The 1,136-nt window shown below is 40.1% G+C and overlaps 1 protein-coding gene across 1 annotated transcript; it reads right to left on the bottom strand.

The window, feature by feature from the left end:
• Positions 1–260: 260 nt before the first annotated feature.
• LOC123886372 lies at positions 261–1,136 on the bottom strand. Its single transcript, XM_045935695.1, has 2 exons — positions 975–1,136; positions 261–880 (listed from the first exon to the last, which is right to left on the bottom strand). Exons 1-2 carry the CDS (start codon positions 976–978, stop codon positions 261–263), a joined length of 624 nt encoding a protein of 207 aa, XP_045791651.1. The 5' UTR covers positions 979–1,136.

Here is a 1,136-nt window from a genome sequence, read left to right as displayed (position 1 = left end):
ACATGGATTCATTCATTCATTATATAAACATGGAAAAAAAATTACATAAAATTTAAAATTAAAGTTACGATGAGGGTCCCGCAACATTAGGACAATTATTTCTGTTATGATCCGGCATTCTACATAAACCACATAGGCGCTCTTTTTTGCCGAATTCGTCCATTTCGGTTCTAATGCGGGACTTTTTTGGACGACCTTTCTTGACCCTTTTCATATCGGGACGGGGAAAAAGTTTCGGACCTTCGTGTCGGCCAATACATTTAGCCTTGAACCACTTCGAAGGTATGCTCATAAACGCGACATACATTGGCAACTTTGAACACATCATCAATGTACACTTGATAGTCCAAATGAGCGTGAAAACAAGCAGCAATAACATGTGAACAAGGTAAATGTAATGCTTGAAATTTTCCACAATCACACCATTTTTCTTCCAAGTGTACTTTAAATTTATCCTTTGGTCGGCCTTCGCGGGGATCCTCAGTTTCCTCCACTGCGAAACGTTGCCTATCATGACGAGTGACTACATGTGAGTGGGCCTTAGTCATTGCATCTGTAATCCTTTTCTGACATGGGACAGAATACACCTGACCAGAAGCTAACACAGCCACTGCATCCATTCCGCGTGTTCCAAAAAGTGTCGCAGTCTTAGAGTATGTTGCTTTGACCAATGCTGTGATTGGTAGGCTGCGAATTTCCTTGTATACTGAGTTCATCGCCTCGACAAGATTGCTCGTCATGTGACCCCACCGACGACCTCCATCGTACGCCTGCGTCCATTTTTCTTTCGGGATTTTATCAACCCAATTTAAAGCCTCCACACTTTCCTTCCTAAGTTCGTTCCGCCAGTATTGGAATGAAGGTTCGCTGGGTGCATATCCTAAATTGAATAAAAATAAATAAATTATTTTCAATAATATATTAGAGGCAAATAATTAGTGGCAAATATAATAGTAAAATTTAGAAATATTTACCCATATTTGTAACTAACGGCCGAAGTTTTTTCTGTTTGGTTTCTCTCACAAAATTCTGGCCGATGTGTCGGATGCAGTAGACATGCGTCGTTGGAGGATTATTCCAACCATTCAAAGGATTTTCATAAGCACTTTTAATGGATGCATGCCTATCTGAGATTA

Source organism: Trifolium pratense, linkage group LG5, assembly GCF_020283565.1.
Source record: "Trifolium pratense cultivar HEN17-A07 linkage group LG5, ARS_RC_1.1, whole genome shotgun sequence".
NCBI lineage: Eukaryota > Viridiplantae > Streptophyta > Magnoliopsida > Fabales > Fabaceae > Trifolium > Trifolium pratense.
This window is presented reverse-complemented; position numbering and strand designations above follow the sequence as displayed.